At 42.7% G+C, this 22,049-nt stretch overlaps 1 protein-coding gene across 7 annotated transcripts in view; it reads left to right on the forward strand.

The window, feature by feature from the left end:
* Positions 1 to 22,049, forward strand: part of KANK1 (KN motif and ankyrin repeat domains 1) — a 122,221-nt gene that overhangs the window by 57,650 nt on the left and 42,522 nt on the right. For 6 of the 7 annotated variants that reach the window (XM_021379650.1, XM_021379647.1, XM_021379655.1 and 3 more), the window contains one exon: positions 15,396 to 15,512. In XM_021379650.1, the coding sequence (XP_021235325.1) occupies positions 15,476 to 15,512 (37 nt within the window). In that variant the 5' untranslated portion in view covers positions 15,396 to 15,475. Of the gene's footprint in view, positions 1 to 7,960; positions 8,081 to 15,395; positions 15,513 to 22,049 lie in introns of all 7 variants that reach the window. The other variant, XM_021379652.1, reaches the window with a different exon arrangement.

Genomic DNA, 22,049 nt, shown 5'->3' on the forward strand with positions numbered 1-22,049 from the left:
ACATTTCTATTGGTAATGCATGGGAAAGTTAGGTGTTCTGCATCCTGTACTTGCCTATTGTGAACATTCTCCATGACACCCTGTGAAACTGTGGTGCTTGGCATTAGCTTTCATGAACTCCCTGACTTAAGCTGAAAGAAACGTCTGCGCTGGAGAGCAGTACTTGGAAGTGGGGCCAGCTGGTGGAGATGAGTTGATGTCCCATTACCATCTTTTGTGAAACTCTTCCCCTAAAGCCAGGAGAGACTTGTAGGCTGTTTTCCTGCAGCTGCCCTAGGAAGGACTAAAGCTAGAAATGCTGCCTTCCTCAGCTTGGGGCTAAGACTCCACCACCACTGCTGCAGAACCCTGCTCACTGCAGCACCTGACAGCAAGTTTTTCTGGTGACAGCAGGATTTGTTTGGGACATTTATTCTCGAAAGACCGATGTTTGCAAAATCAAATGATCTGAATTTAGGAAATGCCAAGGTTGCATATTCTCTAATCTTAAAAGAGATGAAGCAAATAGAGTCACGTATAAATGCCTCTTTGGGGAAAAGTTTACTTGTATAATGGATTTTCCCACAAAAGATACAGAAAGCATATCTTGTAGATGGTTGGGCCAAAACTCAGAGGCTTTTGATGGGAGCGTAAAGCTATAGAATGCATATCTAGCATTACTAGCCCAACTCTCGTAAGATTACTTTCTAAATATGGTGTAGCAGCTTCAGTGGATTCATACCTCTTGAAATTCAAATAAGGTCCTCATCATTCCTGCTCCTCATCAACTGAGGAGTCTTCGTGTGTGGGTAGGAAATGTTCCTGCGAAAAATGTCATGCCTCTTGGCTTGATATTCATCTCCTCAACCAGTTTTACTTTGAATTGTGCTGCTACTGGAGCACCTGTGGTGTAGGGGAAGGAACTGTCATCTAGCCAAGAACAAAGGTATTTGCCTGATTGTACCCATATACAGACTCAGAATTTTTCTAAAGGAAATTTGTTACAACCAGTGTAAGTCTGTTGCAGGCAGACTTCACAATGTGCATAAATAACCTTCCTTTAATCAGCAGATCTGATAAGGTCAAGAATAGACTGATTAGGAAATAAAGGCAATAAATCAATACAATTAATAAATAATCTTGTCTAGAATTAGAGGTTGGTGTGAGAGAGTTTGCAGGAAATAATTGAAACATACAGGGAGATTTGGTTATCTTTTATTCCTGTTAATTATTCCTCCTACTTCCAACCAATGCAGATTTCCACCCATGCATGCAGTAAGTGCAAGCTAGTGCAATATCCCCCATGGCCAGCTGTGTTTCAAAAAGTCTGATGTCTGTTCCCCATCAGCCTTTAATGGCTGCTATGCCCACTAAGACAGTAGCAGATGCCTTGACACCAGAAGCTGAGTAACAAACGTAGGGGCCCACAAACAGGATTTAAGTGTTGTGGAGAGAAGTTAGCTGCCTGTGGATTTTGTTGAGATGAGCTCTGCATGGTGCTCAGCTTTGCAGCAGCTCACATCGGTAAGACTTAGCACCTCTCAGCACCATGCAGCAAAGAGCTCAAGAATGTGTCATCCTTCTAACGATGATGACAGAGATGAGCACAGTGGCTTGTGAAACATGTTTTTCTACACCATTTTGCGCTGCAAGATGAATGGGTGAAACTGACAATCTTTTTGAAGGAGTGTCCTAGTATCTTTGTGCTGCTTGTTGTCTTTGATTTTATTTTCTCCCTCCTTTAGAAACAGGCAAACTGATTAACGTTTAACTTCTAATTATCTAAAAATTCAGTCTGCAATATATACTTTTAATGCAACTAAGACCTTGAAAGCTGTTCACAGGGAAGAATCAGTTAGTCTTTAGACAGTAGCTGTGGTCCTTCACTATCATGAATCAACACAAACTTGGAACATGTGTCAACACTGAAAAATGAGATTAAATTTATATTTACAAAGAAAAGCACTCCATGCATATTAAGTCCTAGAAATCAGGGTTTTTTTTGTGAGTTATCACTATTGCTTTTGAATGCTACTTCAGTATTTACTCATATTGCTGCAGTCTTTCAGCTCCTGAGGTGCAGGATACGTGCTGACGGATCCAGAGAGAACAGGAAACAGCTCTGCCATCCTGTCCTGCCTGGCCTCAGCCACCTCCATGTGGAGAACCGAGTGTTCTTGGAGCTTCTTCTGCCGCTACTGATTGCTTTCAGCAAACGAAACAAAGTGGAATTTCTTGAGCTTTTTTTCCCTCTGCTTTTGCTGTCCCAGCAAATAGCTTTTCCTGAATGTCATGCCTCTTCAGGTTTCGCTTTCCCATACATTTGCTTATTGGCACTTTTGGCAGTTTGTGTCTGTAGTGTTTTAGGGCATAGCAGCCACATGCACAGTGCTTCAGCAGGGGATGTGATAGTCCTCCCAAGTGCAGCCGTGCTTATTTGGATGTGCACTGAAGTCTGCCCAGCTCCAACATACTCTGCCAGGAGTGGGCACAAGCAGAGCAGCTGCAGGTCACTGCACACTGGGCACCAGGAGAGCTGCCCCCTGCCCGCAGCAGGGCAGTAGATGCTGCAAGTGCTACAAAGAGCCATGCACCCCGCTGAGCTCGCGGGGAGGCGGTGGCAGGTGGCACCTTGGATGGTCAGGCAGGACTTGCTGCCAACTTCTGCTCTGAAAATATTTATGCATCTTTATAATCCTTGTGACATAGGCAGCTACTTACTTAGATAAAAATCCCACAAGTTATGGAACAAGGAATGTTGCTGTTAACATTGAGCTGAAAAAAAATTGTTTGGTTAGCTTTTTATGATACTTAGGCCTTGCCCCTGAGAGCAGAGTAGGTGATTGAGAGGGATAATCCCATCTAGTGCTGCCTGGGGATTCCCTGTTGTAATTATCAGCCATTTCTGAGTGCTCTGAGTCCTGCTGTTGCTACAGGAGCTCCTTCATGAACTTCCTCAGACAAATGAAGTGCCAAATACCTCTGAAATTCTGCAGTCTACTTTTGGTAGTTATAGTGCCCACTGATAAGTTAACATTTACCTACTGTTTCTGTCAAACTTGGGTGTATGCTGGTATCTGAGATGTCAGGTGGCTCATTACTTCCTCGTGATGCTCTGTGGCATGTTAAATCCTCCCCATGTTGTAGCTGTTTTAAATTAAAAAAAATCAAAAATTCCACACCACCTGTTGTTACGTGGTATGCGACAGATGGCAAATACCACAGTTCTCTTAAAACTAGTTTTGAGGGCTTTTTTAGTTGAACAGAGAGATCCATACAAAACTCCGGTTTTATGCTGCAGCTACAGGACATGAAGGGTGAAGTCAGTGATCTTTCAGTTCTTTGTTTTGCTGTGAGCACAGTGTGGAGTGACTCAGCACATCAACTTGGGAGCTGTGCAGTGCCCACTAAGGCTGACCCAGCAGCAGCTTTAATCAGTCCATGTTTACTATCTAGTTTCAAACTGTTTTGGTGAGAGAGGGGACAGTGCAGTGAATACGTTTTCAGAGGAGTTTTGCTATGTAAGTGCCATTTATCTCTTTTGAAGTTGGCTTTTAAGGAGCGTGCCTTACTTCACAGTTGCTCATGCAAATAGCTGCTGTCCATGTGTCCCTGTAGGCTCGTGAGCCTGAGCTGCTGTATGATGAATTTTAGCTATACTTAGAAGGGAACCAGTGCTGCCTTTCACCCTTGTAGAACTTTATTTTGATGTGTGACCTAAGTCAGCATTTCTCATTCTTGGTAATGTCCTATATTAATATCAGTCAGTACTCAGTGTGATGGCAGCAGGTAAGAAGCATACTGCAGTCTGTTTGTACTCTCGGATATGAACATCACCTGTACCTTTCTTCTTTTTTGTGATTTTTTCCTCATTCTAGATGTGCTGTGAAATAATTAGCATATAGCAAAAATTAATGCTTTAATTGTATTCAGCTACATAAATAAGGTGTACTTATTTTAAGCCTTTGATTAAAGAATTTGCACACTGTTTTCAACATTGCATTACATAAGGTGTCTGTTCCACAAACTTTACCTTAGCATTGCCTGGTAGCTTTTCTCCTTCTCTTTCCATTTTTCTGACTCCTTGAATGAAGCTTTTATCCTTCCATGTATTGGAGAAGTTGTCCTATTAACAAGCTAGTATTTTGTGCCAGTAATTCTGTACTGGTGGAAGTAAACTGCAACAAATTTGTACTCTGCACTTTTGTACCCCTTGAAAATCAGTGTGTTTTTCTCAATGAGTCCCCCCAGCAGAAACAGTTGAAGGAGGAGCTTCAGCCTTAGTGACAGCCTGCCTCACTGCAAAGTAAACAGCTGTTTTGAGTGGGGAATTAAAGAAACGTAGTGCATATATATAAGAAATGTAACATTTAAAAATAGAGAATGGAAAGTGAAATGTTTACTTGAGGAAACTTTTGCCTGGCATGCACTTTTTCTGCTTTGGAGCATCACTGCAGGCTCTTAACATCAGCACGTTGTTTTGGTTCATGGCAATACATTGCTACTAGTGTGATGTCAGAAACATTGTCAGAAACAAAGGGCAAAACGTGGGTTAATAATTAGCAATAAATATTTCAGCAGAAGTTCAATTGTAACTTCTGTGCTTGGTTTTGGTCTTGTATTATGAGGGAAAAGATAAAAGTCATTCTAGTGCAGCGAGGAGGAGCAAAGGGTAGAAGGCAGTATTTCCCAGTATGGTAGTTACATGGCTTTGGAAAGCTAAGAGATTGTGGCTGGTTATGTCTCGGTAAGGTGCATGTGTTCTTGATGACAGAAATGCTGAAAATAGTTAGTTCCTCCAAATAAGTGAGGTAGGGGAAAGGATCTTCAGCATGTTATGGAATGAACTCTGCAAGAAAACTTCTATGTTAGGACTTTCCTCATAAAAACAATTATCAAGGCTTAAAATCAGGGTAGATTGTCTGTATCACTAAAAATACCCTACTTTGTAAGGAAATTAGAATGGGTGTAGAAGGGGGCTTTAGGTTCCACATCAATCTAGAAAACTGGAACCAAAGTCTTAAAAGCTTTTTCCTTTTTCTTCCTGATGGACAGACCTTGTTACAATTCAGCTGTTCTGTTCTTCATTATACATGGGGTGAGGGTGAAGGAGGGAGAGACAGGTTATAAACAAGTTGTGTATGTGTGTGTATATGTACATATACGTGTGTGTGTGTATACGCAATTCTTGCAGTTCTTCCAAGAAGTCATAGGGATCTGCTTTTAGCTCTGTGTTGGTTCATTCACTGGGCATCACAGGGCTACATCTCAGCTGGCAGTTCATAGGAGATCCTTGTGTGCTGGGAGAAGGGAGAGCCTGGATAACGTGGCTTAGCTTCTTAGGGAAGAAGCAGCATGTGAATGGGAATAATATCAGCACAGAAAGACCCTCTGGTGGGGCCTTGGTATAGTGTGAGAAGAGGAGAGTGTAGATAATAGTGCAGAGGATTATCTTTCTCTCCAGTTAACATGACAGAATATGCAAGCCATTCTTTTATTACTTAGATATCCAATTAAGTCGGTACATTGACACAGTTTTCCACTTCTGAGTGGCCTTTAGCAGAGAAAGACATAAATCACATGGAAGATGCATTGTTTCGTGGACTGTCCTGCTGTGTTGCTGTTTAGAAGAGTAAGTGTTTATCTTGCATTTTTCCCAGAATTTGGTTAGTGGTCAGAGAAAATATTCTTGTTTGTATTTTATTCTAATATGGTGACTAAGAGATTGTAAAGGTAACTTACTTATGGATGTATACTGGCAGGTACACTTTCTTTCAGTTTGTGCTGGACTTGTTCTGCTATCTCAGGGTTATAGCAATGGGTCTTTAAGATCCATAAGTCATTTGGGGAATTACCGTTTTGATTGCAGCATGGCATCTGGCAGAACCATAGAACCACAGAATCGTTAAGGTTGGAAAACACCTCTAACATCATGTCCAACCATCAGCCCACCCCCACCATGCCCAGTAACCATGTCCCTCAGTGCCCTGAGATATAGATGGGCCCTTGTTCATGAAGTGCCTGCTCGTATCAGTGCTGAGATGGCACTTTGGCTGACAGACAACTGGAATAAAGGCTGAGAGTACTGGTTTGAGACTGATGAGCAAAAACAAGTCTCAGTGCTGCAGGCCGTGGTCCTGCACGTGGCAGTAGTACTGTGTGCTGTGTACGTCCAAACATCTGGAGAGCTGCGTGTGTGTGAGGAGCTCTTATTCACAGTTCCCTCTGGCAGCATGTGCGAGCATCACACCAGGAGCAGGAACTCTGCTAGACCTCCTAAGTGAAAGAAGAAATGAATCAAGTTCTAACATCTGGCTCCCAAACATGAAAAATTATTGTGTTAGTTAGTTGATGAGTACACTTTCTCAGTCCTGGCACTTCTCAGAATTCGCCACAGTACAGATGTCTGAAAAAGAAAGGGAGCCTGACGATGAGAAGATGCTCTGGGTAGTTGATGCAAGCATTAGCAAACCAAGCATGAGAACTATATTACTCAGATTAAATGACGGAGTCCCCAAGCGTAAGGAACAAGTTGCTCTATCCTTGGTTTGATGAAGGAGGAATGCCCCTCCAAGGGACAGGAACCTTGTCCCAATTTGCAGTCCTCTCCTTTGGTGGGAAGGTGCTCCCTGGGCAGCTTGTTTTTGGCTGCCTTCAAGGCAGCATGACACTTGCACAGAACTAAGTCTTTCTCAGTGAACTGTTGAGCAGGAAGCTTTTGAGAATACCCCTCTGTCCTGCCTCCGCTGTGTTCCACAGTGGCTGATTCCAGGCAGCCTCCAGTTAGCACATTCCAGCTCCAGGCCGAAGTGTTTGTTAGCTCTGTGGCTTGCTGCATGCTCAGTAATAGGAGGCAATTTTGTATGCAGTGGGATGGCTCACAAATTCTTGTTGCTGTGAAATCCCATCTTTCTGCCGCAGAAGTGTACAGGCTCTATGCCATGTGGAGATGGCTCTGGAAGAGGAATGTGAGCAACCTGTACGCCCCTGGGGTGAATGCAAACTGTGAGATGAGCATCTGCACTGGTTTGCTGCCAGCTGCTGCTTTGAAGGAGAAGGAAAAAGCCTCAGAGAGATGGTCTGTAGCCAGGGGAGGAGACAAGAAGAAGTATGCACTCACTGGCTGTTCCCAGGGGATGCTGCATTGGGGTGGCTGGGGAAAGCAGCCTGCCGAGCGTCTTGGATGTGTTCCCTGGCCAAGAAGAAGCTGTGTGTTTGTGGCCCCAGTGCACAGGAAGAGTTGTGGGGAGGTAGATATGCTGGATATAAGTCAGCAGCTGTCCTGCCACATCATGGTTGCAGTCACGTCACCCATTTGTCATAGCAGATTTATCGTTGCTCTATGTATAGCACCTTAGACCTAAAATGAGAAGAAGGGACAGAAAATGAGTGGGCTGTCTATTTCTACAATGTGTTTCATGTTTGTTCCCCTGATCATAAAATGTAACTGAAAACTAAATATTTGGGCACTTTATACAAGAGTTAAATCTGTCTGTTTAGCAGAGTTTGTGCATTAAAATACTTGCAGCTTGTCTTAAATGCATTTCATGTTTATGAACATCCATGATGAGTGTGTTCACCTCAACCTTTATCTATCCTTTAAATAAGCAAAAACATTTCAAATTATTGGGGTGTACGCGTGTGCTTCATTCCAATTTTACTGCTTAAGCCAAGATTGTGGAAAGATTCCTGTTGTGTCCTGCCCCACTGAGTGGACAGATGTGACTGGTAGTTACTGTATAGTTGGAGAGGAGAAAGTGGCTTCTTGCTCCAGGCACAGCAGCTCCAGGGTTGTCAGCACCTGGGAGGCCGAAAGTATATTGCATCTGATGTGTGCATAGCCCCCAGCGTGCATTCATTCCTGTCATAGATTAACACTGGTTTGGGAAACCTTTTCCTTTGTTATTGGTGCTGTATTTGGATCTTTGTCATGGTGGAATAAAACACTGCTCAACCTATATGTTGTTTTGTTTCCCTCTAGAAGGATGATCAAACTGAACTAACTGCCTCAAACCCTGAAAGTCTCATGTCTCCCACTTCACCACACACACGCAAAAAAAAAAGTGGATAGCCCAGTTGCATCCCTTGGCTCCCTGTCACAGTAAGCATTACAACCTATTGCAATATTGTACTGGCCAGAATTTGTGTGCTTTAATGTGACTCATTATTCATATGCAGAACTAAAGGGACTGTCTTCTACATCATGCATTAGGAATTTCAGGTATAAAAAAAGTTGGTTTTTTGACTCTGGATTATGTTTCTTCTCTTTCTTGTTGAGATGTTTTTGCTCTAATATAAACAGAAGTTGGTTTCTGAGTTACAACAGTGTGCAGTCTTTAGAAAGACTTTTTGCTCGCATAATGTGATGACTGTAATGTTGTCAGGAATGACTTCTAGAACAGAAGGATGTCCTGATAGCACTGTGTGATGGGTATCATCCAAACATACCTGCTAGTGCTCAGGCTCACAGCAGCTGAGGCAAGATCATACTCTTGCATGTTAGATGTGGGCCACCAAGTCAACAGACTGGGAAAAGCAAGAAGATTTTAGCCCAATTCTATCTAGACTGAGTATTGTCTTTATGAGAAGTGATAAAAGCATGCGACCTATAGTGTACGTAATCCATACAGAGACTTCCTTTTACCAATGGTTATTGCCCCTCATAGTGAGAGCTGCTTCTTCTTGGTAGCACTGGGTTTGGCGGACCTTGGAGAACAAGCATGCTTACTTGAAGTCCATTAGGTAGGCCTACCTGATGTGCACTTAGGGGGCTGTGTCTGCTCTCTGGCTGAGGTAAAGCTGTTTGTGTTGCAGGGCGATTCTGCTTTAACTCTTTACTTCCTTGTCAAAAATCACTAAAATTGAGATTTTTGTTCACATGTATTACTGGGTGCCATGGCCAAGCTTGGTTGTGATAAGAAAAGTATCAAACGTACATTGTGCCATTTTATGAGACTATTCTTGCAGCCTGCTTGTTAGTAATATGCTGTTCATGATGAGGGCCTTCCACATGATTAGCCTATGAGTAAGGGTACAAATAGGACAAGTAAAATGATATGAGGATGGAGTTTCCACGTGAGCAGAGAGAGAAAATTGAGGATAGTAAAGTAACTGAGAGGTTGGAAAAGATGGAATCTGAGGTGATCTTCACGGAGTCCTCTGATGCAAGAATTTGGTGTCAGTAAAGTTTGTAGGACATCAATTTAAAACAGCTAAGAAAGTACTTCTTTACACAGAGCTTCCTGCCCCATGAGGCAGCGAGTTTCTTGTATTAACAGCACCAGAGTGGTACTGGACAAATTCACATGCAACTTACATGGGTACTGAAATGAAGTATGGAAATACCTTCTGAAATTCCCAATCTATCAATTTTAGGTGCTAGGAGAGCACAAGAAACATGGCCATTAACTTATCATCAGGCATGAGTACTCTCTTTAAATAGTGTCTCCTGTTGCTACTCTTGGAAATAAGTCTGGGTAGATCATTTGTTTATCCCCACTAGATGCTGCTTATATTTGTGTCTGCTGGGTACTGTTTTGAAATTGTTTCCCTGTTGCTTGGTTTATGTAGAACAGCTGATTTCTAGATCCTTCATATGGAGTTATCCCAAGTTATCCCATAACTCCATATGAAGGGAAGCGAAGAGCTAACAGCTGGTGTTCTAACACTGCTGTTAATGAAGGTGCCAGAGCAATACTGGGGGATATTCAGAAAACCACTGGGTTGTTTAGGATATATATCCATGTTCCAAGGCATTTCCAAAGTAGTCCAATAAAACCCTGCTCCTGTGGAGTAGGTAGGTGGCTTGGAAGGGTAAAGGAGAAGCTCTGTAGAAGTGGGCAAAAGAAGACCCCTTTAGACTCTGATGATACTGAAAGCTGTTCATTTATTCACTGCTTGTGGAAATAACATAACACAAGTCTGCTTGCATGAGGGCAAGACAGTTCAGGACATCCTATGAGAGTGACCAATGTTTAACTCCAGTATAATTTCAGAACTAGAGCCTGACACTGCATTGGCTGGGAACTTGCTGTTCAAAAGCAACAAAGCTTAGAATTGGGTCTGATTTTTGTTTTTGTGACAGAAGGAAAGCATGTGTCCTCACAAGGAGCGCCCTGACTGTTCTCTCCCTCAGCTTGCTGACTCAGATCTCAGAGCTTGAGCCATCACTCTTCTTAACAGAGCTCAGCTTTTGCCTGGAGCTCTGCTGTACAAAGACCTTTTAAGGCCAATGCTTTAAGTGGAGGGAGTGAGGAAGGCAGGCAGGTAAATTCATGAAGTCTGAAGCTGTATCTTATAATTAGCCTCCTGAAAGGATTATAGGGCTTCTTTTGCTCCCATATTTCTGCAGATCTTGGAGAAAAAATAAACAGATATCACATTAAGAGTTGGATCTTTTTTGATTGCCTGCTTAAGTACAGTCCAAAATCAATTGCCTATCCTATCACACTTAGTAAGAATAATTTCTGTTGTTGGAGGAGGCTGAATCACAATAGATTACTGCCTAAGAGAGTCTACAGGGAACACAGATCTCAGGGAATTATACCTTTGCATTTTAGGGTGGCCTAGGCAAAATAGCCCATGTTAGTGATTTACTTTATTAAGTTAGTGAGATTTAAGTAGGATATGGAGTTGCATAGTTTTGTTTGTGATGTGGATAATAACATTAAAAAGACATTATCTCTGGAAAGAATGTGAACGCTGGTTAATTGCTCCATAAAAGTGAAACTTAGAATTGCTCCTAGTCCACACATACCTGCTCTAGATCTGACCTGAAAAAAATCCTCATGTAACTGCATTCTTACCTCATTTTTAAGTTTATCTAATTATAAAGAACAGCAACAACAACAAAAATGATTTCTTCCGTACAAGCCTTGCCTCTCTGCTTCTTTGCCACCTATATTAATAAACATACAGATAAAAAGAACCCAAACACAGTAGGGGTAGGATTGAGAAGGGAGTATCAGTTATCTACAGAGTCATTCTCCCAGGGTAGATCCTAACCACAATTCCCCACATTCCTTCTCTTGCTGCTGCTGGCTTCAGTCCTTGCTTCATTTAAATTGCATCTGGTATATTTGGTTGAGAATGTGAATTAGGCTGCAGATGTTCCTATTTCCTGTAGAGCTGCACAGCTTTGGAAAGTGCTTGGCCCTCTGGCTGAGCAGGAAGAGGATTTTCCAGTGCCAATTCCTTCTTTCAGTTAGGGAAATTATCATCCATGTGTTTAGATGGATCTTGCATCTTGTGTCTTGGTTCTTTTTTGCAAATGTCATCTGTCTTGCCGAATGAAACTAGACAAGTTCTACTGCCAGGATGACCCACACGTGAGAAGAAAGTGTCAGGAAGAAGTTTGGTACTACCTACAGCAAAAATGGAGCAGTAACAGTTCTTAAAGTGGTCTATCTCGTGGATGACTTGCTCTGTTAAATCCTTTCCCACTACTTTACACTTGCTAAATAGGCTGTTTTTTCTCCTGAGCCCACCCTCTGGAGTCTGAGTGAGTCCACCTGAGCAACTGGGAGCCAGTACCTTTGGATCCTGCACCACTGTGTCCCACTGCAATCCCAGTCTGGGTCCAAATCTTAAGTAACGGTATCTTAGTTTCCCAGCTGTACTCACTCATAGTGCTTGAGTTTATTTGCAGATCTGGAGCTTGTATTCAGTGACTGATATGTCCATGTAATTTTAGCAGTCTGTGCATGCCATGAGAAAAAAGGAAAGCTATATGCATACCTACTCCCACTAAGGCTCTGCTGCCTGGTAAGCCAAGGTCCGGCTTGCTGAATCCCACAAACAAGTGCTTGTGTATCACCATTTCCCATATGTGACTGTGGCCCGTGGTCAGAAAGAATTTATGTTTTTTTTCTGCTTTTCTGGGTTAAGAGCTGAGTTACCTTTCCCTTCTATTAAGTGCTGGCACCATGCCATACTACAACTGCTCTTAGATCTAACCAAAATGATTTTTTTTTAAAGCATCTCATGTTAGCATCAGTGGGTGCGCGTAATTTCTACAAGGTCTGTGCCTCTGTGTCAACAGCTCTGCTGTGCAGATGCCAGGACTGATGTATGCTCAGGTATTTCTGGCTCAGAAATACTAGCATGGGTGTAGGTGTCCTGATGAGATGCAATACAAAGGAGGACTAAGGTTCCTGTCCCTTGTGATTAGGACATAGACATTGTTTTGCCTAAGGAATCACCCTTCTGGAAAAACCTGAAGAAGCTGGGGTGTCGTGATAGTTTGTAGAAACTGAGTATTTTGTGTGTGTAAGGTTGCTGCTATTGAACCTCAGGGCAGAAGACAGTTTGAATATCTAATTCAAAACACTTGAAACAACTGCGGCACTGAGCAGAACTCTTCATAGCTAGTCTGTGCTTGTTTTGCATTTGCCCTAGGGTTTGTAAATCACAGAATTCACAGGCAGGCATGGGGTGAGCATGTAAAAACACATGGGCAGAAAGTTGAAGAGATGGGAAGGGAATATATGAGCACTTCTAATTTTCTTTTGTAAGATGTCTGTACTGCAGAACGTGCTGTGGTAGAGCAGGCTAAGTTTTTCTCCTCTGTGTATTTTAACTGACCTCCAGTGTTGTCCTGTGCCTTGCTGACATAGGAGGCTTCTGTCAAAGTGCAGCTTTTTTGGTGTGAGTTTCTTTCTAAAAATGGTGTTGTACGAAATTCAGTTATCTGTGTTGTTACAGCTCAAAACAGCATGAATTCCTTTCCTCTGTGAGCCTGCTGAGCTAGGCTAGATTTTTCTTCCACACCATGACAGCTACTTAATAAGGAGATTGTTAACTGCAGTTGCATTTCATAACAAAAAACAAACAAAAACAAACAAAATTTTTCCAGTTACTTCAGGTAGTAAATGGTTAGACACTATATACATATAATTCTTTTTCCTTTTTCTGTATCTGTTGGGCTGAATTTACCTCCTAAATTATTTTCTTTATCCTTGTTTAAGCTCAGAAGCAGCACTGTCTTAACTAAAGCAAGTTTGTCACTTATCAGAGGTACTTAAATCTGCACAACTCTGAAAGCAACAGAAGAGCACCCCGAAGAGAGTTGTACTAGGTCAATTATATCTCTTTAAGCCACAACAAAATGTAGACCTGAGGCCCTGTTTTGGGTTTCAGCAGTGCCTTATTAATTTTGATAACTCTGACCTCAAGTGCATTTGCTTCTTATTGTCAGAAAATTCTCCTCATACACACCAGTGGTGGTGGCTGCTGTTTTTGAAGCAGGTAGTCAGCTCTGAAATTGCACCTTTAAAAAAACAACCCAAAACCAAAGCCATCTCCCTCCCAAACAAAACGCACATGTAGTGCTGAATGCTGTTTCCTGAAGAAGCAGTGAGGAGAGCAAGGCAACCCGACTGAGCCATGGTCAACAGAGCTACCCCCACAGAGATGGGACCCTGCAGGGCTCTGGCCAGGTGGATGCAAGCCTTGTGTCAGGCTTCCATGCAGTCTCCCTTGAGCATTCTGTGCTTCCAGTTTCATAGGAAGTGGTGGATTGGCAGGACATAAGCTGCCTGATTAAGCTGGTTTGCTTTGCATTGCTGCAGGCCTCATGCTGCAGCCGCACACAGTAGAAGCGTATAGTGAAAGTAGGGAGGCCTGTTACTGTGGCAGTGAGTAGCACAGAGAAGCAGAACAAATCCAGAGTGTGTGAATCAGTTCAGCCCCATCTACTCTTCAGCGTGCTGCTGGTGGTGCCTGGTGTCCAGCTACATGCAGCCAATCCTGAGACGGGGAAAGGAAAAGATGATAGTTTTTCAGTAGGTGTTCACTGTGCCTCACTAAAAGCTGTCTTTTGAACTTACAGCATCACTTTATCTCCTGGTTACAGTGGCAAAGACAGGAATAACACTTAAGAATTCCTCCCTTTGGAAGGAAGCAGTTAATATTTTGCTAAAAGCTCGTAGATTTCAAACTTTGATCCCAGCTGCAAGCATAGCCAGCTAGATACTTTACTGTATTATGTCTGCAACCTTGTGATGGGCCATTTTGCGTCATAGGCTATGCTGGATGCCTGCTTTTGTTTTTATTTTATTCTGTTCGTAGCCTTTTGTTGGTATGGTCTTTCTGACAGATTTATGTCCCTGCCATTTTTTCAACAAGAGATCATTAATTTAAGAATATATAGCAGAGCTTGGGGAGGAGAACTTGCAATGGAGGTCCTTCTGCATTCTTGGAAAATTAATGTCAAGACTGTACTAAAACTGAAGTGATTTGTGCCTGTGTTCCCAGAAGGGGAAATCTAAGCTATACTGGATTTTGTGATGGAGTGTTGTCACTTATAAGGGGCAACTAGTTTCTGTCCACTGGTGTATCCTTGACTCAGAATACACATTGTTTCCACTAAGTCTTTCCTGGATTTTCTTTTCCTGGGCTAATCTGCTTAGATTTTAAATACTTCCATGCATGTACTGTCAGAGCCAAATCAAATGTAATTGGAAAAATGTGACTGGAGCTGTCAGCATGAGTCAGACTGGGGTCGTAGAAGCACGGTGTTCTTCATACACCTAAGCTCCACCTTTCTGAGTCAACAAAATGTAATGCTGTTTGGATTGTAGAATGCTTGAAGAGGAGCCAGGACGAGACTTCTCAGCAGTGCAGGCTGAGTTAAATGCTGTTGCTCTGAGGATGAGTGCAGCAAGTAGGTTACCTTTGCAGTGGGCCGGAGAAAAGCTTTTTGTTTGGCTTCAGCCACCTGCCAGGGCCACAGTTATCCTCTCCTGCAGCCTGAGCTTCTGATGGGCTCCACTTAAAGCAACCCATGGCCAGAGCTTATGTGCCCCTGTTGGATCTGCCATATCGGGGCTGAAAACAAAGCATCCAAATACCAAAGGCAGTGGTGTCTGGGACCCAGTCTTGCTGTGCACTTCCTTGGCCAGGGGTCCATGCCAGCTGCCTGTGCCAGTGTTTCCTGGGGCAGCTCTCGCCCAAGTGATTGATCAGGTCATGGCTGTGTCTTTGGTGGGGATCTTCTGCCCTTACCTGTCTTGGGGGACATCTGAGCTCAGAAAAGGCCATCAGTCCCAACGCTTATTCAGCTGTATTGGTATGGATGTGGGAGCAGCTCACGTGCACGCACTCTTCATCTAGCACCTTCTAACCCTGTAAATCACATGACAGTGTAGAACTTACTGTAAGCAAATGGGAGGAACCTTTTGTGTAGAAACAAACAGCAAAAAAGCTGGAGGTAGAAGCCCCCAAAAAGTTATTTCAGCTGGTCCTCCTTGGGAGCTGTCAGTGTGTGATAGCTGGGACTAGTTAAGTGAAATTGAGTGACTGCTATGCTGAAGTTTGCACTGAAGATAAGACTTTAAGCACTCAAGAATGCCTACTGCTTAACGTGCTTAACTTATAAAACTGTTTGTTTTTAACTGCCTTTTTCTCATTTGTTTCAGGTTGCATGTCTGGTTGGACTTGATGCACGACATTTGCATGACGGCTAACAACCTAGCTCTGGATGTGTCACTGAGCAAACATGGCCTACCCAGCAAATACTAACAGCAGTGCTGCAGGTAACTCATCAGATGCTTTTCCCATGTTGTATCATTATGTTTTCTCGCTTGCCTTTTTTCTTACATTGTGAAAGCTGCAGAAAGGGGAAATGGCTGGAGTCAAAACTAAACATTGAAAACTACTTTTGTGGTCGATTAGAGTCTGGCTGCCCCATCCTTTGTTCCCATCCTCCCAATAATTTTTTAAATATTAAGTGTGAAAGCTGTACGCGAAGCGGTAGGAGCTGGCACTTTGGTCTGTCAGGTCTCAGCGCCATTCACTTTTGCAGACCTACACAGGCTTGCAGCACTCTGAGAGGGCTGGGGCTTTGCTGCAGGAAATCATGCGGTTGTTATCCTATGCCTGTAATTGCTTTGTGAGATTAACCAGCATAGAATACGCAGCCTTTCCTGATTGCCCATATGGGTTTGGCTAACTTAAATTTACTTTATTGATTCTAAGCAAGCAACATCAAGAGGAGGTCTTCAGTTTTGTGTTATTTCAGGAGGCTGCTGAGATGTCTGTTTTGGTTGGGTGACACTCTGGAATAGATGGTTGGCATGTTCAAAGGTTGCTGGGAAGGCCTGGTAGGTCAGGAAAGGGCAGAGATTGCAGAATGACTGATAAAAGCATGGCAGCCATGTTCCTCTTGCAGTTGTGTCAATATTTTCCTGCTCTCCTGATTGCTGCACAAACATAGCTTTAGCCCACTAAAGCTCAAGCTTCCACAGGGGGATTATATGGAAAATTTCAAGTGCATGGCAGGAGCTTGTGGGTGCTCTTCTGAGACCTCTTGATGTAGGTATGGAGGGAAACAGATTTATCAATACAGGTTTGGGTGGCTGGGATCAATCTGAGCGTCCTGGAGAAGTATCTCTTTTATTACGTGCATCTACACAAATTTTAGCTTTTTTATTGGTAAGGCTCATGTACTCAGATTCTAATGATACTCGGTGGATCATGACATGCAAGTACTAAGAATGGGCTTATCTGATGGGTTTTAGCACCAACCTCATTAGCAGGTATGTTCTGTTGTGGAAACAAATCCTAAGTTACTGGGTATGCTCACTCTAGAATTTTTCTAATTAGTGGAAGGGATTAAAGTGTCTCACAAGTAGAAAATAAGAAATATGGAATATCATTATCTACAATTTATGCAAAACAAGAAGCCTTTTTTAAAGGTTAGTGGAAGTTATGTGAAAACACTGAAATCATCTATCTGTCGGTTATTTAAAGCTGAATCTAGCAATTCTATTAAATCTTGAAAAAGGGTATTTTCTCCCTCCTCCCCCCCTTCCATATTTTTATGCAAGTAGAAGTATATTTTCTAAGAAAGAAACTATGTCTTTTGCAACTTTTTGTAATGTTTTTAGAGAAGGCAGACTTCAAAACCTTTGCTGTGTGACTTAACTGTAGCTGTTTACAGCCTAAACCCTCTTATAATTTGCTTTTTTTCAGTAGTATGCTTTTAACTTAAGTCATGCAGAACAATTCCCTCTGCTAAGATGGAACGAAAAATTGTGCACGGACTGTTACTGATTGGTTTGCTATTCCCCTATTCCCCATACACGTTTCCCCCTCAGGAGAATAGTCTATCAGAAAAGTTTAGTGAGCAGATATTTAAGAATAAAAAAACTAAATGCTTGTACAGGGTATGTGTTAATGCAAGATTAAGTTTTAGTTTCAGAATTGTTACGTAAACAAGAGTTCTTGCAGGATAGGAGGTGTCTGTTCCCTTAATCGCAGAAAGACGCTATAATGAATTGCAAGTATTTAATTCAGAACTAAATTGGAGAACATTTTGCAGAGACTGTCAGGACTTGTTGGCTTTGCAAACCCTTGAGGCCAGCGTTCTAACATGCAGCTACATACGCCTGTGTCTCCAAATCCTTAGCATTTCATAATGGACAGAGTGTTGGGCTGCAGGTACATGTGATTTGTTATCCTGCTGAACGCCTGGGAGAGAACGCCTTTGGATGAGCAGGAACTGATATGGGCGTTGCAGGTATTGAAGCAAGCTTCTTAATTGCACGGAGCTCTAAGAGCGGAAAGACAAACTTCTGGTGTGGTGTCTTCTGCACCTGCGGAATCAATCAGCAACAAGGAAAAGAACAAGAAATACTTGTTATGGACTACTAACCTGCATGTTACTTGAATTTTTTGGGCAAGTTTGACCACATGTTCAGCTGCGATTCAAGTATGAAGTGACTAAGGAGCAGTGGTTTGCTTTGGTTAACTCTAGAATGTGAGTACTTTCACTGTTTAATGGTTATGCCTACATGACATTTGGGTAATTTTTTTTAACTTACACAAGTCTAAATGGTCTACTTCTGTTGCAGCTAAAATCTGTTGAGGAATGCTTGAATTTGGAACTCATTTAGAGGAAAGGATTAAGCTATTTTGCATTTGTATAGAGCACTTTTTAAAGGATGTTTCTTGGTAGTACATTTACTGTAAATATTTTCAGTTGAGTATGTGTGTGAGATAAGGTACAAAACAAATGATTACTTTCGTGAAAGAACTGAACATAAATCTGACTGCCTCCTGCACATTTCAGTAAGGATGTGTACTTTAAATATGGCTAATAAATAACAGAGGCTGTGGTATAGACTTCAGTGCTGATTGTCAACAATTTTGTTTACTGCTGAATTGCTAACTTAAAGTTTAATCACTGTTCCCAGTTTCACTGCACAAGTGTGGGCTGTATTTCTGTGAGCTGCAAGCATATAATCTCCGTGCATTTTGGAAACTGACTTAGAGTCTTAGTTCTGATGTTTGAAGTAAGCTCTGTTGAAGTTCACTGTGCTCTTGGAAAATTGCTTAGGTCTCCCTTACTCTGCTGGTAGATGAATTGGCACTTGCAGGAAAAGCTTCATTTTATCAGTTAATCACTGAGTAGTCACAATTGTTTTCTGCTATCAGCCTGCCTCAGTGGCATGTGAGCTGACTGCTCAGTGCAGGGCTAAGCAGTGCAGTAAGTCCAGAGCTTGTCATAGTCTCATCCAGGGAGCTGCAGCAAGAGCTGAGACATACTCCATGTCTGTGCAGGGCTAATGGGGGACATATTAAAAAAAAAAAGTGTTTGTTTTCCAAAATAGGATTAACGTCTTCATTAATTGCTAGGTGAAACTTCCAGTAATTGTTAGCTTCTGTGCTTGCTAGGACTGATGCATAAATCATCTTATCTAATGAGGCTCTGCAAACGTTTGTGTAAGTGATATCTGTAGAAGGGTCTCCAGTCAGCTCCGGAAAGCACAGTATGTTACCTGTCTGAAACTTGCCAGGCAGTTTAAAATCCAGCCAGAACTACTTCCTGTTACTTTCACTAATATCTGATTTGCTGAAAATTTGTTTTCAAAACACTTTCTCAAAGGCACGGAATGGTGTAAAATTCCAGTGCAGTTCCATTTGTTCTGTTGTAGAAAACAAGGAAGTGGCAAAAGAAACATGGGAAACAGATTTACAAAGATAAAAGTTTAAAAACTGTATTTATTTCTAACTGTAATAAAAACAACTGTTTTATTTGACTTCCATAAGCACCTCATGCTCTGTCTCCAGAGCTTGCAGAATTGTTAGTCACCTCTTTAAGAATGACACAAAAAAAAAACCTTTTTAGCAGAGGAAAAGCTTTTCTGGTTTTCCAGGATGGGCTGCAGGGGTCAGTATAACAAGGCTGTTGCACAAGCCCTCTCTACTTTGCTGTAAAGCAGATGCATATTGCTTTCTGGACATGGTACCTGAGATTTCCCTCATCCTTTTTTCTCCCCTTCCTCTCAGCCTTTCTCCTCACCTTTTTCAAGGATTTGTTTGTTTTCATGATGCTTTCCCATCCCCCTTTTAACAAGAGACTACTACTCATACAGACTCATTCAGACTGTATGTTTAGCTTATATGCTTTACTTCCTTCAAACACACAGTTCCCAAAGCCAGTGGCATCACAGCAGTTCACCATCATTGTCATTGTTCCCTTTGCACCTGTAAAACAAGCTATCCCCTTTTTCCTACTCTGGAGCAGCCAGTGTGCAGGCATTGAGTGCCTGTGGACAGAAGCTGCAGGGAGGGAATCCAGCCTGCTGGAACCTGTCACCTCTGCCAGACCTGGACTGTGGGGGTGTGAGGCATTTAGTGGTGGACATATAAACTGGGAGCACTGGTCTCCGTGCTGGAGCCTAGTGTCCTGATTTTTTATACGTGGGCAGTTACTCTGCAGATCACACATCTGCTTAAATGTTTTTACCATTCTCTGCACTGATTTGTAAGAATTCCTACCTAACATTTGCAGACATCCTTTCAGCTACAGGTTTATTTGAGTTTCTCTTTCATGATTTGATTTTCCTAATGCAAATAATCTTTGGCAGTGTGCATGGAGTTTTGCATGGTTCCCAGCCTAATGATCTGAGGGGTAGTTGAAGAAGAAAGAGCTGTGCACCAGAATATTACCACTACTACCAATTTTAGCTGAATATCCACTATTTTTCATCAATCCTCAGTCAACTAAAAATTTGATGGGGACACATACGTGCTGAGGCTGTGCTTTAGCAGCTTGTAGGACACTTGTCACTGGGGGACCATTGAATTACCACACAGGCTAGTACTTTCTGGATGGGCAGATGAAATGCAGTGCTGTCACTGATGTCCTGTTCCTGCCTCGCCCAGGAGTGATTTGGTGAGTCACTCTGGCGGTGCCCAGTATTTAAAAACAAGCAAGGGAGGGACCCTGAAATACTGAGGGTGAAGGGTGAGAGAGCCTCCAGTGATTTCACATTAGCTTCATAATAAAGAGTACCAAACTTCCTTCATTATGCTATAGTATGCCAGATCCGCCTTCAGGACAGATGGCTGGAGATGCAGCTCATGATATCATAGCCAATGCCAACTTTCTAATTGGACTAATAATTGTTTCTTCTGCAATTGCTAGTTGATACCTGTAATGCAAGGTTGCAGCTGCTGCCACAATAGAACAGTTGAAAACACAATGACTTGTATTTTTCCAACCTAGAGGCTTTCATCAGACCCTAGAGGAGCATGGATCATGCACCTTCTTTTCCATGGAACTTGTTGCCCTTGGGCCTGATCTTGGAGTCTGCTGGAAGAGAAATGGGTAGCAGGAAGTTTGAAAGGGTGCTGTAAGGAGCTAAGGACATAATGGTCTGGCTGAGGTACCTCCAGATAGTCCAGTCCTTAGAAACGTTTGGGTGTGTTGGGAAGCAGATAGCCCAAGCACAAAGCCATGTCAGATACTGATGGTTTGAAGAAAGACAAGGTGCCATGAGAAAAAGAGCAAATTGATTAGGGCTCTCTTGTGTTATCTGCTGCAGCTTCCTAGAGACTTCTGGGATCTCATCTAGACAGAAGGCTGTTTTCATACCTTCCTGATGCAGGCTTGCTTATGCATGCTTGCACACTTTTCCTTGTCTAAGCTGCTGACATTGCTCTGCATGGGCTGTACCTATACCTCCTCATGTTGCCTGTTTCTGTTGCCAGTACAAGCCCTCTACACTCCCAGAGGCAGAAGAGGGTACTGATATTTTATTTTATAGCCAATAATGCTCTAGGGACATAAAAAGACCCACTTTGCTGTTCATGGCACCCTGTAATTTCACTGAATTGGTGGTGATTAACAGTTGTCACCTGCTCTGTGTCCTTGCTGGAGCAGGGTGTTGGACTGGATGATCTGCAGAGGTCCCTTCCAGCCTCAGCTGCTCTGTGATAAAAGCCCTTACATCTCATAAATGTCAGTACTTTGCACTGATCTGATGGCTGTGTGGTGAGCGGTGTGGATACAGAAGAGCAGCCTGTGGGACTTGAGTGAGGGGCAGGCACCAGTACTGGGACAGGCAGGTGTCACAAGAAAAACTATAGCTTTCTAGCGATGAGAAATTCTCTCTGCATCTTCTTCCTTCTTTTCATACACAACTCAGCAAATCTTCCAGTGGTCATTTAACCTAAAAGAATATGTTTTGTCTTCAAAACAGTTCTGCAGTATTCCTTCCTTCTATCCCAGATTCTGCTGTAGAAAGTACCTTGGGAACAATTTGTGTGAAACTTAGTGCCCGGTGTCACTCTGTGAAGTGAGGGGATTCTGTAGTCTCTAGAAGCATATAGTTCTCCAGGGAAGTTCTTTGGATGGGATAACTTGATTACATCTGGTTTGTCTTCTGTCTGTGAATAATGAATGCTTGCGCAGGGGTGACCCTGGAGAGGGCATTCCTTGCTGAGTAGGCAACATCTCACCATTTCGGATTACAGTCTCAGTTGTATGGTCTGATTTTTGGGTGGTCCTGTGTGGAGTCAGGAGTTGGACTCGATGAGTCTTTTGGGTCCCTTCCAACTTGGGATAGACTATGGTTCTATGATTCTGTGTTCCTTGCTGTCCTAATACTGGAGCATGAGTCCTTGGGAAACTTCCTGCAGCAGCCACCTTACTCCTCCTCCTTTCCGTGCCATTTGTAAGGCTTTGGACCAGAGATGACAGAAGAGCAGTCCTTCCTGTATCATGTTTTCACAGCAGCTCTAGGGGCTGAGAGGCCGCCCATGTGGGCCCTGATGCTCCATTT

Source organism: Numida meleagris, chromosome Z, assembly GCF_002078875.1.
Source record: "Numida meleagris isolate 19003 breed g44 Domestic line chromosome Z, NumMel1.0, whole genome shotgun sequence".
NCBI classification, from domain to species: Eukaryota; Metazoa; Chordata; class Aves; order Galliformes; family Numididae; genus Numida; species Numida meleagris.